The sequence below is a fragment of the Haplochromis burtoni genome, unplaced genomic scaffold (assembly GCF_018398535.1).
Source record: "Haplochromis burtoni strain Fernald_Lab_line unplaced genomic scaffold, NCSU_Asbu1 Contig_64, whole genome shotgun sequence".
Classification (NCBI taxonomy): Eukaryota; Metazoa; Chordata; class Actinopteri; order Cichliformes; family Cichlidae; genus Haplochromis; species Haplochromis burtoni.
Window position 1 is genome coordinate 249,114 of NW_024582425.1, and position 14,081 is coordinate 263,194.

Genomic DNA, 14,081 nt, shown 5'->3' on the forward strand with positions numbered 1-14,081 from the left:
TTCAGGTAAGAGTTTTTTACTTTAAAGTCAAGCATGTAAATACACCAAAGTACAAATCGTTACAGTAGTTATACAATAAATAATTGGGAAGCGTATCTGTAACCGGAAGGTCGCCGGTTCGATCCCCGGGCTCTCTGTCCTGGTCAAGACACTTCACCTACCGACTACTGGTGTTGGCCAGAGGGGCCGATGGCGCGATATGGCAGCCTGGCTTCTGTCAGTCTGCCCCAGAGCAGCTGTGGCTACAACCGTAGCTGCCTCCACCAGTGTGTGAATGTGAGAGTGAATGAATAGTGGCATTGTAAAGCGCTTTGGGTGCCTTGAAAAGCGCTATATAAATGCAATCCATTATTATTATTATTATTATTTATGAGGTTGAAGTTTTTCCCATCAATGCTTTTTGGGATGTAACTGCCTGTGAAAAGTATTAAAAGAAGTATTAAGCTACATATTTATGAGCTGTTGTTAAAGAGTTACATCTAACATATAAAGAACATCGTATCATCATCCTTAAAGTGCTCTGGATGACAGTACAACCCAGTGCGGCCCTCACCCAGTTGCCAAGGGTAATTATTTGAAGCTGTGAGTAAAGGAGGTCTTTAAAGGTTATTGTCTCATTAATGGGATGTTGGGAGTATCCGAGCAGTAGAAGCATTTTCCCTCCCTTTATTTCTTTTCTTTCTCTCTGTTCAGGTGCTGGGCCTCCGGCCGATCGGACAGTGGTGATTGACGAATACAGGTACCTGTCTCAAAAGCTGTTTGCAGCCGTGTCCGTCTTCGCCGGCCTCGGCATCCTGCTCGGCATCGTCTGTCTAACCTTCAACATCTATAACGGGAATGTCCGGTGAGTCCTCGAACACTCGACATCTACATAGCCTGAAATATTCTCCCCTCGTAGTCTTCGCTTATTATTTTGCATTCACTGTCGTTCTGTTTATCTTGCCTTGAGTTTTTCTTGGAGAGGTCATTGTATAAGCTGCTTCTCCTGCACAAGCCTTTTACTTGTTTACTTTGGATTCAAGTGTGTGTCAGTGAAAGTGTGTTTGAATATAAATGAGTGCCTTTGTGAGCACACCAGACATTTTTAAATAATTGTATGTTTTACTCTAAAACTCAACAGAAAAATTATGCTCCAACAATTTTGAGACTTAATTAGATTTTTAAATAAATCCAAAATGTTATAGTGTCAGCTTTTCAAGTGTAGTAATTATTTTGTTTTCATGCTTTACTTAATTAATTGTTTTTAGGTTTTAAAGACTGTTAATGCCACAAAGTTTGGATCTTGAAATTAGCTGTGGTTAAGTCACGCAAGGAAAATCTTCCTTTTAAGATGGAGTTACAGATGAAATGGTCAAACAGCCAAAACTAATGAGGACCGACAGAGTCATGTCTCAAAGATTCAAGAGACAGCTTTGTTACACAAAAGTCATCTGTTTGGATAAAAATCTGTGAAGTCAGAGGAAATCAGATCTTGTAACAACCTCCTGCTGCTCACAGAGACCTCATCACTCACTGTGTTTGCACTCCAAGCGTGACTTTGAGTTTTTCTTGGATTTAAAACAGAGCTCAAAATAATTCTCAGAGATCTTCTTCTCCTTTGAGGTTAATGTAAATGAATGGCATGCTGTGTCTCCAGTTTGGGCATGGCTTTTTTTGCTATCTTGCTGCTGGTTTCATTGTCACAGCTTAAACGTAGCTCTAGAGCAAATGCAAATAAATTCAGTTAAAAAAAAACTGCCTTTTGAACTAGGATTTATGAGCTTAATACATGTCTGTGAAGCCAGTGGAGGATATCTCTGAGGTCTCTTTAACATAGTATTTTTATGTTTGACCTGGGTCAAAGTGATTTACACTCCCACAAGTCCACAAGCTTATCAGGAGATTTACTTATTTATTTTTTTCTTTGGAAAGCTGGAGAGGTTTGTTCTTCTGAGGATCTCTGGCTGACTCCAGTGTGCCAATCAGGCCCTCCTCCACCTTTGATTATATTTCAAACACAATTTCACCACGGGCTGCTTTCAGCAGCCAAAACAGTGCGAATCAGATCAAATCAAATATATTCAGTAAGATGTTTTCACAAAACAGGTTTCCACCAGCTGCCTTGTTAGGAGACAAAACTCCAAAATCAATCCACCTTAAAACAACGAAAAAGTCAAAAGCAATCACAGACGAGAAATCCAACGAACTGAATCCGACACGTCTGACCTTTCGATGTCTCAGCTGCAGCTACAATAAAGTTCAGCAAACGTTTGACCTTCCAGGTGATCTCACACCTGTAGTTCAGTTAATTTGGTTCGCCTCAAACGGAGAAACAGATGTTTGCTCTTCAGCTGCGTTTATAGAGCAGGAAAAAGTGACTCAGATCTGGGTTTTTTCACTGAGCTGAATTTTAGAGCGTACAAAAACCACAAACAACAAACATGAGCTGCAATAATGCCATATAAACACCTGGGGAGTGAAGTGCTCAGCGCATCATGGGAAGTCCCCCAAAAGCACATTCATCTAGCGGCATGACTAAAGGATGGTTCAAGGTCGCCTGATCCCCCAACTATAAGCTTTTTTTAAAAAAAGGACATTTTGAAGCCTGCTCTTAAAAGCAGAGGGTGTCTGTGTCCTGAACCTGAACTGGGAGTCGGTTGCACAGGAGAGGGACCTGGAAGCTGAAGGCTCTGCCTCCCATTTTAATTTGAGAAACTCTAAGAACACAAGTAGACCTGCAGTCTGAGAGCAAAGTGCTCTATTAGGATAAAATGGTACTATGGAGTTATGATGTTGGCTAATCATTCAGCACTTTGAGCACAAGGAGAAGGAATTCAATTTAACAGTGAGCCAATAAAGAGAAGCTAATAAACGAGACGTATAATCTCTCTTTCAGTTCAGCTTCTAGGACCACTGGATAATAAGGAATTACACTAGTCCAGCCTTCCCAAATGCAGAGTGGTGTGAACAGCACAGATCACATGGACTCATTCCATTCAGACCATTTAGATGTGCATCTTTAATCTGAGCAGTCAAAATGGACTTTATGTGATCAGCCATGAGAATCCCGTGGAGGCACTTACATGTATAGTTAACATCTTCATCCCTGAAACACCCTGTACTGGCTTCAAGCAATATTTGTTACGAGAAAAAAAAAACAGAACCATTTTTCAAAGGTCAAAGAGGCCATCTTATGAACATGGATGTAGTATTTGCCATGCTTTATTTCTGTTGCTTCAAATAAAGCTGCAAAGCATTCAGAGTTTGGGCGAAATTATAGTTTAAGATAGTTTAAAGCAGCGGTCTCCAACCTTTTTTTGCCCCACTGACCGGTTTATGCCCGACAATATTTTCACGGACCGGCCTTTAAGGTGTCGCGGATAAATACAACAAAATAAAACCAGTACCGGTACCAAAAAAAAGAAAATTTATTCATAACACACGTGAAAAGACCCGGAAAACCGAGTTAACGATAAAAATGATAACAAAATAACGCTGAAAACCGATAAAAACCCTGAAAACCAGACATTTCACACCTGAGCCTCAACTCTCGCGGCCCGGTACCAAACGACTCACGGACCGGTACCGGTCCGAGACCCAGGGGTTGGGGACCACTGGTTTAAAGGACATAGGTCTTAAAGCTGAAGCGCCTGCTTTTTTTTCATATATTCCACCCTGGCTGAAAAAAGCTTCCAGTAGAATCGATGTCTGAGAGAGAACAGCCCTCAGCTCATTGACTCTTTGACCTCAGTAAACACTTGGCTGATGACTTTATGCGCTCAATCGCAACTTTCAGGATATAAAAACATCAACATGGAGTACATTTTATAACGCTTTGGTAATTATTAGAGTCAGGAAGGAGAATTAGCCAATGAGCTTCCTGCATCCTTGGTCTCACAGTCAGATCCATCTCTTGTCATGTTTGGTTTTGAAATACAGTCAGATTAAAGTTTATTCTCAGACTCAGTGTCACAGTGGCTGCACACATTTTTATATATAGTGTATGTTCCAATAACTTACTGTTGTGAGGTTGGCATGTACTTGGTAGTTTACAGTTTTCACCTGAAGTAAAGTCATTATTGTGTTTTCTGGAACCTTTCAAACATCGTCCAACGAACTGATTCTGCTTTCAGGAAAGAGACTGAAAAGCTACTGATTTTGAGTGTTTTCTTGCTCTGAGCACCACAAGGCAAATACAATTTATTTCCATTACATTCATCGGAAGGCAGACATCTCTACACGATCTCCAATACTGGGAAACACAGCACTACAGGCAACAGGAAAAATACTTATATTTGATTAGTGGTTAACATTTCTTGTAAGGGATTTGCATCCTGAAACCCTGGATATTTGTTTCATTAGTTCTGGCCCAGTTCTGGTTGGCACAGGCTTTTTTTAAGCAAACGACAAAGTCATACTGACTCATTAAATGGGTAATTTTGCATTAGCGCATGATACAGAAACCAAATTGTGGTGACTGACAGCAGGCTGTGCAGCACTCTAATGCTTCTGATCTATATATTTATGCTCCCTGGTGTCACATACATCACATACTGTTATCGTGTGAGAGCAGTCATGCAGAGATAAAAATCGAGCACAGAAGGGGAAAAAAATGACAGTTTTTCTTCCAACACTGGCCTCAATCAATCATAATTCAAAGCAGCAGTTCAACGCTGTGCATAATAAAAGGAGAAAGCAACACTTCATGTCAGAGAATAACCCCCGCAGCACCTCATACGTCAATGGTATATAACAGACTGAAAGGTTACTTCAGATGTTCTAGCATTCGTTAGCGAGTCAGAGAGTGTACATGTGAATGTATGTTTGTATGCACTCTACATGAGTGTGGAGCTGTGCTGTAAATAAGCAGTGCGGCCCCCCGGGGATGTGCAAGGGCAGGTCAATGGGATAAAAGAGTCAAACGTGCACACTCTGCTGCAGGAGATCGGCAGCCTGAGCAGAATATATTAAAAACTCTTAAATTGAAACTAAATCTCTTCTTGGGAACATTATAATGCTGAGAAGGTCCCTGGAGGAATTTAAATAAACACATTGTCTTGAACAGAGAGAAATCACTGTGCCTGTTTTTTCTTCTTGATTGTCCATTTAGCTCCTGTCTCTTCTCCCACACTCACTATCGTTTTTAAATATGACTGCTGCAGCAGCAGTGCAGAGGCAAAACTTTCATCTGATTTTTCAAAGCAGGGTGTAGACCACGGAGAGCTTAAAGACACTGTGCAGCTTCCAGAAAACTATTGTTATTAGTCGTATTCAGCAGTGTTGCCTGCATTTGGATGCAGCTTATGCTCACAGGCAGTGTGTGTGCTAGCACCGATTACACTATCCTACTGTTAGGCTCCACTGTTTTATATTGACTACTGGATGCCATGTATGTTGTATAACTGGGAAACCAACAAATGCAGAAATGGTAAAAAGAAAGTACTCCAGGTTTTTCATACCAGGCCATAATAAAAGTCATGTGGTCCTTAGCAGGTCTTAAAATGAGGTAAATCCAGCCTCAGATGCACTACAAAGTACACATGTACTGCTTCCATAGGAATTCTGATAATCAAATTACATGTATAGAAACCCCAGTGAAGAACGAGTCAGTCCACAGGCTTATGGAGGCGACCAAGAGAACCTTTTTAATTCAGTTAAATTATTTTGTAGCACCAAAGCACAACAGCAGTTGGCTGAAACCTCCTAGGACCTGGCGTCTACACATGCAGACATCACAATACTAAATTTTGCTCTACAAGGGCCTGATATACACTTACGAGGACATTATGCTGCCACTGTTCTATCAAAATTTAAAACGAATGTGCTCATATGTGGATGTCGGGCCCTTGGAGCGCAAAATTTGGTAAAAAGATCATTCTTTGTTTTTACATTCATCAGGTCCCAATCAGCCGAAATAGCAAAGAGAAATAAAATATGCATGTCATGAAAGAGTTCGGGTCTTAGGAGGTTAGTGCACTTTATATTGTAAGGTACAAGACCCTACAGTAATACAAAGAAAACCCCATCAATCAAACAACCTCTTTTGAGCAAGCACTTGGCAAAAGTGGGAAGGAAAAACTCCCTTTTAACAGGAAGAAACATCCAGCGGAACCAGGCTCAGAGATGGGCGGCCGTCTGCCGTGACCGGTAGGGGGCGAGGGGAGGAAGACGGGACAAAAGCCATGCTGTGGAGGGAAGATCTGAGTTTTTAAGCTGAACAGTCTGTTCACACACTGGCAATAAAAAGTGTTTAATTCATGAAAGAGAGGTAAATAGTGCACCTCCACAGGGAATGTTTGCTACTGTGGCAAATGTTAAACTCTGTTTAGAAGGTTATTGAATTAAATCCCCTCAACTAAATCAGACAGTACTCAACTGTTAGATTTTTACAGGTATCTGTGATGCCTAGGAAGTGAGTCATTCTCTCTTTGGCAATCTTTCCTGTGAAGATACAGCAAGAAAAAAACCCTGACCTTTTGTGTTTGTGTGTTTGTGATAAAAACCTCTACAAAGCAGACTAATGATTTTTCCTGTATTTTATCCATCTAATGCCGTGCACACAACAAATAACCTTTTTTTCTTTGTGGCTGTATGGTGAAAAAATGCCTCACCTAAAATTGTCCTCTTGCACTGCTCACAGAAGATAGGACGTCGCCTTCTGTCTGCACTAATTAGACTAATGAGTGCCAATCACACATCAAAGGAGATGCCCGGGGAGGAAGAGTGTTTCTATATTTGGACCTTCTCAGTGTGATGAACACGCCAGGAGACCGTCCAAACAAGCAAATCAGGATGATAACATTTTAATTTAAAAAAACCTACAAAAAAAGATGAGCTTTCTTGGAGCTCGCAACAAAACAATTACCGCCTGCTTACAAATTCATTGAATCTACCTTTAAGCTGAAACATGTTTTTTCTTATTGTGTTTTTTTCTCTTTATTTGTGTTCCTGTGTGAATCTGTTACAATTTCAGGTACATCCAGAACTCACAGCCCTACCTGAACAACATGACAGCGGTGGGCTGCATGATGGCGCTCGCTGCTGTGTTCCCGCTGGGGATTGATGGTCACCACGTCCAGAAGTCTCAGTTCCCCGTCGTCTGCCAGGTAACAGAGAAAACGACACAGGGAGGGAAGGGCAAGTAGGAGCCAGAAGTGAAGAGGAGTAATCGTGTAATTGTAGCTACAAATATATTTTTCTAGTGATGTGATACCAGTAGCTGAGAACTTGATAAGCATCAACAAGACACATTATTGGACTGAAAAATGAGGCCAAAAACTTTCTCGAGTGGCTCCAAAAGTAAAACAATCCTCATGGACTTTAAATGCCCAACTTTATATCAGAAGTGCACAAAAGTAGCTCAGGACTCTATAGTTAATTTACAGCTTCATAACTGTATGTGTGAGGGGTGCAGGGGATATATATTTTTAATGTTCCTTTTATTAAGGCTTAAAGTTCACGTGTGCTTTGACAGACGGCTCGATGTTTCCTCTAGAAGCTGTTACACTTCTCCTCAGCTCACTGGAGTTGCAGAATTGAAGTGTTTGAGGGTGTTTTGCATTGTTGCTTCTTTTTAGAGCAGACCAGTAATTTGGGTTGCCGTGCGTGTAATTTTTAATAACAGAGCTTCCAAGAATGTGCTCTATTTTTGGTGAGTGAAATTCTGTTTTAATGTGTGATACTTTTCCAGGTGATGTACTCAGGGAGGAGTGAAAAGTGAAACCAACATGAAGTGGTTTTTTCTTCAGGCCCTGTGTGTTCTCGTTAAAAAGGGGGGAAAAAATCACTCATCTTCCTCACAAAATGAACTGAGTCTCACCTCCTTCAGTCAGAGACATCGATAGAGGAACAGGTGATAAACGTATGGACAGAATAAAAAACAATCAATAAAAACAAAATGCAGCTGGGATGCTATAGTTAATCCAACACATCACCCTGCTAGCATAAAAATTACTTGGTTGGTTTAAGAATATTTTAATTCTGATTGTTGATAACAATGTAAAACTAGTTAGTAGGTTAATAGTGTCAGGACACGGCCACTTTATTTGGCACACCTGTTTAACTGTTCATTAAGACAAATATCTAATAAGCCAATCATGTGGCAGCAGTGCATAGCCAAGGTGACCTGCAGAAGTTCAGACTGAGCATCAGAAAGGTTGTTGGTGCCAGATGGACTGGTCTGTGTTTCACAAACTGCTGATCTACGGGGATTTTCCTACATAACGTCTGTAAGGTTTACAAAATGTTCTGAAAAAGAGAAAACTCAGTGAGCAACAGTTCTCTGGGTGAAAATGCCTTGATGATGCCAGAGGTCAGAGGAGAATGGCCAGACTCCTTGGAGCTGATAGGAAGGCAACGTAGACTCGAATCGCTACAATCAAGTTACGTGGAAAAGCATCTCTGGATGCACAACACATCGAATTGAACAGAATCCCAGTAGAACAGGGCACAGTCCATTTTTCAGTCTCACGGCTTGTGCAAAGAACCCTTCCAGCATCCTGGTGGTTCTGCAGCTGATGCTCCTGTACCTCTTGCCAGACGGCAGGAGGGAGAACAGGCCATGGGAGGGGTGGTGGGGGTCTCTGATGATGGAGATAGCTCTGCGTATGCAGCGCTGTTTGTAGATCTCCTCCAGTGATGAGAGAGGGGCACCAACAATCCTCCTGGCAGTCTTAACTATCCTATTAAGTTAACGCTTCTCGCAGGACTTGCAGCTGCCAAACCAAGCTGTAAAACCTTGTGTCAGGATGTTTTCAGTGGTGCCTCTGTAGAAAGTTGTGAAGTGAAGTGTGGAGAGTCCTGCTTTTCTGAGGGAGTACGAAAGGGAGGATGACAGAAGAGCTCTGAAATTTAATGCATGCACAGCAGCGGCTGAGAACAAGGCGGCAAGAAGATGATTGGACTAGAGCAATGATGTCAGCACAGAGTTTGACAGCGTGGGAAAGCGGAAGTGATTTAAATAATAGACTAGCAGCAGATGAGTGATTACAGATCTGCATTAATCTTGCGCACAAGCTTCATAGTGGAAAAACGTCGCTTGCTCTGAGAAGGTAGTTTCAGAATTTGGTAAAAACAACATGAAAGCATGGATCCATTCGGTGTTGTATCAACAGTTCAGGCTGTCGGTGGTGTAAAGGTGTGCTAATATTTTCTTACTGGGGAAGTGGTCACCAGATCGATCCAGTCAGTGCAATAGAGCACCTTTGTGCTGTGGTGGAACAGGAGATTCACATCATGGATGTGCAGCCAACAAATCTGCTTTAACTGAGTGATGCTGTCGTGTCAGTATGGTCCAAAACCTCAGAGGAACGTTTCAGGCTCGCTTGTTGAATCAATGCCATGAAGAATTGAAACCAACCTGTTACCAGCAAGGTGTAACTAATTAAATGGCCTGCAGGTATTTTCTCTGTCTTTGAGGATCAAGGGGAAAAAAAAAGAAACACTTTTTGTCCAGAAGACGGTTTTTGTTATACAGTGCAAGTGGACTAATAACGTGCTCTTTGGGTGTGCATGTGTTATTTTTGTTGAATTACCTTTCACAGGTTATAAATAGGGTGTCACATGGTTTAAATAGCTTTCCCCCCTCTTGTTTCAGCATTTAATTAAAGCTGTCATGTTGCTGCGTGCACACAGGGAAGTGAATTACACAGATATAGTTTTAGTGGCTCAGGGGGTTGGGAAGCGTATCTGTAACCGGAAGGTCGCCGGTTCGATCCCCGGGCTCTCTGTCCTGGTCGTTGTGTCCTTGGGCAAGACACTTTACCCTACTTGCCTACTGGTGTTGGCCAGAGGGGCCGATGGCGCGATATGGCAACCTCGCTTCTGTCAGTCTGCCCCAGGGCAGCTGTGGCTACAACCGTAGCTGCCTCCACCAGTGTGTGAAAGTGACAGAAAAGTGGAATTGTAAAGTGCTTTGGGTGCCTTGAAAAGTGCTATATAAATCCAATCCATTATTAGTCCCAGATCCTCCAGGATCCTCTTTGGAAAGTTTTACATAGTTTCTGGAAACATGAATTGGAAGTGACTGGTCCAGCTGCATGAGCTCTCAAATCAGGATTGTTTATATGCATCTGTTTAACACATTTGCTTATGTTTTTGCACTTTTCAGATACAGCTGTCAGGTTTAGTAAAGCTCTACCCTTCTGTGAAATTGTGTCTACTTTAAGCAAGCCCACGTTTAGGTGTCATGACGCACGGACAGCTGTGATATTCGTCGCCTGTGGCACGCGCACACCAGCAAACCAGACAGCAGTCAGCTCAGGGTTTTGATCGTGCTTATTTAGCGCATGAAAGACGACCAAAGTTTAAACACTGTCAAAATTCATTAAGCGTTTGAAATGATTTTGGCATTCGTTGTTGCGGCCACGACTTTCTGGGTGTCGGGATGGCACAGACGATGGGATCCCAGCGCTAATGAGGAGTGGGAGTATGTCTCTGTCACCCATGTCGAGCCTTTGTGTAGCAGGCGGAGATTTCCATTTCTGTCGCTTCTCTGCTCTTTGTCCCTGTCCAGTTATTCCCTCTCATGCTTTGTTCTGCCTCTCTCTTGCACTCTGCCTCTGACCTTCTTCTCCTTTTTTCTGTTCCTGCAATCTCGCCATCTCTTGGGATTCATATTATCTCTCCCCTACTATTGCCCGCTCTCTGCATCTCACCTTGTCATCTATCTTTTTTGCACCCCATACTTTACTCTCCCACTCTCCCCTTATATATCTATCAGTGTGTCTGTCTACCCCCATTCTCTCATTCTCCTTTTTTCTTTTGTTCATCTCACCCTCTCTGCTACTCTCCTCTTGCTAACTCGTCCCTCTCCTCCTATTGTGGATGTGTTGGATTTTAAAGAATGAAAACACAGAGCCATATACAGCTTTAATGGGATTTTCTTTCCATTAAGATAAAGATTTTGTTTGTTTCGTTGTTATTTAATAATGGCCGTGTTGGAATTCTTAACAAACATCACTTAACTCAAACGTCCCCATGCAGCACAAAGGCACCGATCTCCATATATGAAAGATGCAAATACAGAAAATTTGTCATTATTTTATTTAGGGCTTTAATTCAATCCAGTTTTATTTATATAAGCAAAAGATCTCAACAGTAGTCGCCTCGAGGTGCTTTATATTGTAAAATAAATACCCTACAATCAAGCTAGCACTTGGTGACAGTGGGAAGAAAAAACCTCCCTTTAACAGGAAGAAAACTGATCGACTGCAACAGCAATCTGGTTTATATGTTTGTGTACTTGAACACAAAGTTGCAACTATTTCACATTTTTCCAACAGACTGGGATTCTTCTGTGGTTCTAGTTGGTAAGTTTAATACTGGCCATAGTGTTTAAGCTGCTCTGTGCTATGCTCGAGATAGGGCTGCTCGATTATGGCAAAAATGATAATCAGGATTATTTTCACTGAAATTGAGATCTCGATTATTTGACGATATTTATTTAACAATAACAATGTGTTGAATAATGACTTTAAAAAATAATATAAAATAGTGCAAATACTGATAACAGTGCAAATGTTTGCAATATAAAAAATAAATGAAAAATGTAAACATCTATGTTTAGTGAACTTTGCAGTGTTGCTCTGTGGTGCAGCTACGACACCGTAGCAAAGTTTACACACTGTGTCTACTTGATCCACGTCTGACTGAACCCATAATGTTTCCACACCACTGAAGTTTTTTTACCTCTCTTTTCAACCAACAGCAGTCACTCTCCTCTCCAAATTACTTCTGCTCAGCTTTACGAGCTTCCCTCAGGTCCTCTTAATCAGCGGTCCCCAACCCCCGGGCCTCGGACCGGTACCGGTCCGTCAGTCTTTGGTACCGGGCCGCGAGAGTTGAGGCTCAGGTGTGAAATGTATGCTTTTCAGGGTTTTTATCGGTTTTCAGCGTTATTTTGTTATCGTTTTTATCGTTTACTCGGTTTTCCTGGGTCTTTTCACGTGTGTTATGAATAAATCTTCTTTTTTTCGGTACCGGTACTAGTTTTATTTTGTTGTATTTATCCGCGACACCTTAAAGACCGGTCCTTGAAAATAGTGTCGGGCATAAACCGGTCCGTGGCGCAAAAAAGGTTGGGGACCGCTGGTGTAGGGGGCTTTCCTCTCAACACTGCTGGAGATTCATTCACAATTAAAGGCAGTGTGGCTACCGCAGCACCCTGCAGAGGCACACTGACCTCTCTGGTTTGAGCTGGATGGAAGCATCATTACTCTGAAAGCAGAACAATGACCAAAAACAGCAACTGTAGGCTCAGTGACGGCTGTTTGAGCTGTTTTCAAACATTATGGATGCATCTGGATCTGACATTAGCCATATTAGTCCTTAAGCTTTCCCGAGTACAAAATCTGCGTGATACTCGGGTGCGTCAGCGTCAATAACTAAAATAGACAAATATAAATAAAATAACGCTCTAAAAGTAAGTGGGACTATTTCCTTTAAGTACTATGTGAAAAAGGACTAGTTTGATTATAATTCTGAGGTGATTATCTCAAGCGGCATCAGATCCTGTGACCTCCACCATTACCGACCTAAACCCAGCTGAGATGGGATGAACTGAAGCGCAGAGTGAAGGAAGAGCAGTCAATAAGTGGTCTATGTATGAAAACTTCTGTTTGGAAACGTTCATTAAGCTAGTTAAGAGAGTGAAGAGTGCAAAGATTACACTAAAAATTGGCTGCTTCAAAGAATCTCTTTGAAGTTTTTTCTTTTTAACTTGTCATATAATTCAAATGTGCTGCTCAATAGCTTTTTTCTTAAAGTGTATAAAATCTAAAAGTAATGAAAAACCTGTGAATGAGTAAACATGTCCAAACTTTGCCGTATCCTTGAATAAAGGTATTTTAAAATGAAAATCCTCTCCTCGAGCCTAATCCTCTCATTCCTCCTTCTCTACTCCACTTTTGCTCCTCTCTGCTCTCCTGCAGTTCCGCCTGTGGCTCCTCGGCCTCGGCTTTAGCCTGGCGTACGGCAGCATGTTCACCAAGATCTGGTGGGTCCACACCCTCTTCACCAAGAAGGATGAGAAGAAGGAGAAGAAGAAGGTGAGCAGGATGGAGGCGGAGAGGAATCGAGGGCGGTTGGGATTAGCCTCTCGGGCATCTCCGGAGAGCAGAGAAAGGATGGGATGGCGGGCACAGGCCACGCGGCGTGTGTGGCACCGGCTGATAAAAAAGTTCTTTAAAAAAAACTGTGCAGCCTTCGTAGTAACATAAGCTTCTGAGGGGCGAACGTTGCATCATCCACTAGCAGAGAGCACGGATAAGGGTTGGACACACACTGATACAGATACTGTACACGTAAAGCACACATGGAGACGAAAGAGTCTGAGCTCCCGATTCCCTCGTCATCATATTTGTTTGCATGCTGGAGCAGAGTTTGTATCTAGTTCTGTGTTTGTGTTAGTTTTTACCCTCTTTAAAGATAGTGTATCCTGCAGCCAGTAAGATATTGCCAGTCTGTGATGTGTTGTGGGAATTTCTAAGACCTAATCAGAAGAATAAGAGATTAAGCCATTTATGGAATATTTATGAATATGGATGAGTATTAAAGTTCAATGCAGAAATCCAGCCTTCGGGGCTTTATTATTTGAGCCAAAGCAGAACGAATCAGGTTGACTTTCAGTTCTCTTCCTGTCCACAGAAGGGCAATTTGCCAGAGAGCTCAGTGAGAGTATTTAAAGAAACTTTCACAAATGGAGGGGACAATGGGCGCTTTTCAAGTCATTTTTCATGCAACTCAAGTGAAGAGGCGGCCCAGGACTGTGTAATGTGCTTTCTTCTTTATTTTATTCTTCAGTTTTGGTTGTTCCACGCTTGAATGGCTGTTACAATGTTGGAGGTGCTGTGCGTGAGCCAGCATGGCTGAAGTTAAAAAAAAAAAGCTGGAGAGAGCGGGGAGCAAAGTGGGAAAGCTCATTTTTGTTGCTTGTTTTTCGGTTACGGCTTTATTGCTTCCATTATAGCTCAAGTAAAGAATAATAGAATTGATAGCGCTCGCTTCCACACGAAAGCAGTGTCATCTCAGTTTGTATAAACGATGATTTCAGGTGCAAATACGGGCTCTGTAGCCGCACACAAACTCCTGCTGCTTCTGAAAAC

At 42.0% G+C, this 14,081-nt stretch overlaps 1 protein-coding gene across 7 annotated transcripts in view; it reads left to right on the forward strand.

The window, feature by feature from the left end:
- gabbr1a (gamma-aminobutyric acid (GABA) B receptor, 1a) overlaps window positions 1-14,081 on the forward strand; it is a 128,132-nt gene that overhangs the window by 96,109 nt on the left and 17,942 nt on the right. For all 7 annotated transcript variants that reach the window (XM_042221285.1, XM_042221284.1, XM_042221283.1 and 4 more), the window contains 3 exons: window positions 694-844; window positions 6,953-7,085; window positions 12,909-13,025. In XM_042221285.1, the coding sequence (XP_042077219.1) occupies window positions 694-844; window positions 6,953-7,085; window positions 12,909-13,025 (401 nt within the window). The remainder of the gene's footprint in view (window positions 1-693; window positions 845-6,952; window positions 7,086-12,908; window positions 13,026-14,081) is intronic.